This window comes from Amborella trichopoda, chromosome 6, assembly GCF_054954075.1.
Source record: "Amborella trichopoda isolate Santa Cruz 75 chromosome 6, AtrichopodaSantaCruz75HAP2 v2.0, whole genome shotgun sequence".
NCBI classification, from domain to species: domain Eukaryota; kingdom Viridiplantae; phylum Streptophyta; class Magnoliopsida; order Amborellales; family Amborellaceae; genus Amborella; species Amborella trichopoda.
Genome location: NC_142341.1, coordinates 35322370 through 35325000, shown reverse-complemented (window position 1 = coordinate 35325000; position 2631 = coordinate 35322370). Strand labels below are relative to the sequence as shown.

At 42.1% G+C, this 2631-nt stretch overlaps 1 protein-coding gene across 1 annotated transcript; it reads right to left on the bottom strand.

Annotated features, from left to right (window-relative positions):
- Positions 1 to 260: 260 nt before the first annotated feature.
- On the bottom strand, positions 261 to 2185 carry LOC18435053 (disease resistance protein At4g27190; the record flags this gene model as incomplete). The annotated part of the gene is given in 4 exon segments (XM_088870884.1): positions 261 to 919; positions 922 to 1059; positions 1194 to 1562; positions 1565 to 2185. Coding segments are annotated over 4 exon segments (1371 nt in total), but the record flags the coding sequence as incomplete, so codon positions are not given.
- Positions 2186 to 2631: the final 446 nt, after the last annotated feature.

The following is a 2631-nucleotide window of genomic DNA, read 5'->3' as shown; positions in this document are numbered from 1 at the left end:
ATAGCATTGCAGTGCAAAACTGATGAATTTTATGCGCAAAGTGACCATTATAAAGAAAAGACTTCCTCTCTCTAGAAACCCTTTTAAAGGTAAATGATAAACAATATATGTAATTTTTTTTTTTTTGGGGAAAAAATCAATAATTAGGATAAATCAAGAAATATATGTCCCTTATTTCTCATAAAAAATGAGGTGGAGAGATCGAGAGAGTTATTGGATAGGTTTGCTTAAATAGATAAAGTAGTCCTGGTCAACAGAGAGAGAGTGAGAGATAGTGCCCATCATTTACTATAAAAAATGGCGCGACAGAAAGAGAGAGCCATTTTCTTCAACAAAAATAAGAGTGAGAATCTGCACCATCATTTTGGTCGCCTGCCTCATCAAATCATGACTCCCTCTGAACAACCTCACCTTCCCACTTGTCTCCTTTGATTACAAGTGCCCCATTTGCACTGTAGACATCAAGTGGCTCTTTCTCTAGTTGCGGGCATTCCTCTATCATCACATGATAAATCAGTGGGCAAAACAACACACATTTGCCGCATATACTGCTCAGCAGAGCAGCGGTAGAGGTTTGAACCGCAATGTTATTAACTTGGATAGAGTTAATGATAATGGTGATGGTCCATCATTGTTGTTGTCTTCTTCAATAACCTCCTCCAATCCTTCACATCTTTTAACATTTATGTACACCAAGTTGTTGAAATGTGGCGCCATGCCCTTTGTGAATTTCAAACCGTGTTACACTTAAATTCAAGTATCTTAGCTTACTTATATCTCCCATACCATCAGGCATCGTTTTCAAATTTTTACAACACCAAAGGTCCAAAACCTGGAGTTGTTGGAGCCCTCCAATTGGTGGTAATTCTTGCAGGCAACTGCATCCTCTTAATATGAGCACACGGAGATCCACTAAATGTGATAGGGAAGAGAAGACGGAAGAGATTCAATCCGTGTACAACTAAGATCAAGCACACGAAGGCGTCCCACGCATTCAAAGAAACTACTTGTTGGGATGGGATGGCCGCAAGAGTTTCGTTGTTGTTGCCCTGTGACAATTCAGGGAGAAACTCTAGCTCATTTTCTGATAATGAAATTCTGTCTACTGCTTCCCACTCAGTAGCATCTGGTGCCTCCCTCAATGAAGCTCCCTCTCGCACCAAGAACTTTTGGTCTCAGGAGAGGTGATCCACAGTTGCTAGCTCACGGATTATATCATGCATTCTCACCTCGCCCTCTTCTTCCCCATTTTCTAGCATACATGAGCTTTTGAGACTCCCGACCAAGGTAGCAACTTTATTGTGAGTGGCTCTCAAGCTGCCTAGCCTGTCCACTAATCCTTCTCCGATGCATAGAACTGCTAATTCATATCGGTGTATTGAACAGTTCTCAGGAAATAAAGCACAAAAAAGGAAGAGAGACTCGTGCATATCACTCTCTAGTCTATCATAACTGAACTTTAAACAATCAAGTACTTTTTCCTTCATACCTCGTAGGCTTGCAGCTGACTGGTTCAATTCTCTAACGGCACCCTCCCATTCCCCTCCCCTATTGTGTGTCGGTTTTCCATAGCATGCGCAACAGTGTTTATGGCTAAGGGCGGGCCCTCACATTTTTTAAGTAGAGTTCCAGCATGGGGTTTTATTGAAGGTGAAGTAACATTCCCACCAGCTCTTTTAATGAATAGTCTCCAAGCTTCCGCCTCTGATAATTTCTTCACTTCTATTATGAATTCTGCCCCTGTGTCAGTACATACATCTTGATTTCGGCTGCTTACCAAAATTTTACACCCACTCTCATTTTTGGGTCGAGGGATTCCTATGCTCTCGAGTTTCAGTTCATGCCATAGATACTTCTTCCTCCTTAGAGCACCCAACAACTTATCTTTTGAATCCTCCTCACCGCAACTCGACAAGTCCAATCCGAGGCGTTTGCCAATCTTCTTTTGGATATTCAATATATTTGTAGTGGCAGACACTGTAACCACTATAACTGTGTCAAAAGAAGGCTGCTCTTTGAAGCGATTATTGATATTCATGAGCAGAGTTGTTTTGCCAACACCCCCAATGCCATAGACTCCGATGATGCTGTAACTTTTGTCATTTATGCCATCGAATACCTTTGGTCTTCTACGGTTGGGGCCTCCATCTCTTCCACGCTTACCGGAGGAGGTGCTCTTGTCAATTCAAATTGTGCTGCAAGCCTTTGATCAACCTCTCTCTTGAGTTTCAGAGCTCTCTCGCTCAGACGATAGCGTGACGGACAATCTATACACAAACCTCTTAAACATGTCTTTCTGTTTCTGTACTCCTCTTCTATTGCAGCTACTTTTGCTTCAATTACACTGACCGCTGTTAGCCAATTCGTAGCTTCAGGAGTGGGGACTCAGCCATTAATCTCTGCTGCATCAATATCGTGTTGTTTGTTATCCCTCATCGCCTTTAGATTGTTTGTGGCTCTTACCAGAGTCTCAACATTTTCCTCGAGGTGCACTGAGTAATTACATCGCAGATGAAGAGGATCAACTACAAATTTACCAACAACGTTTACAATTGCACCTTCAATTGGACCTATTATGGAAGCCATAGAGAGAGAGAGAGGGAGAGAGGGATAGCTGATGCTTTTAGAGAA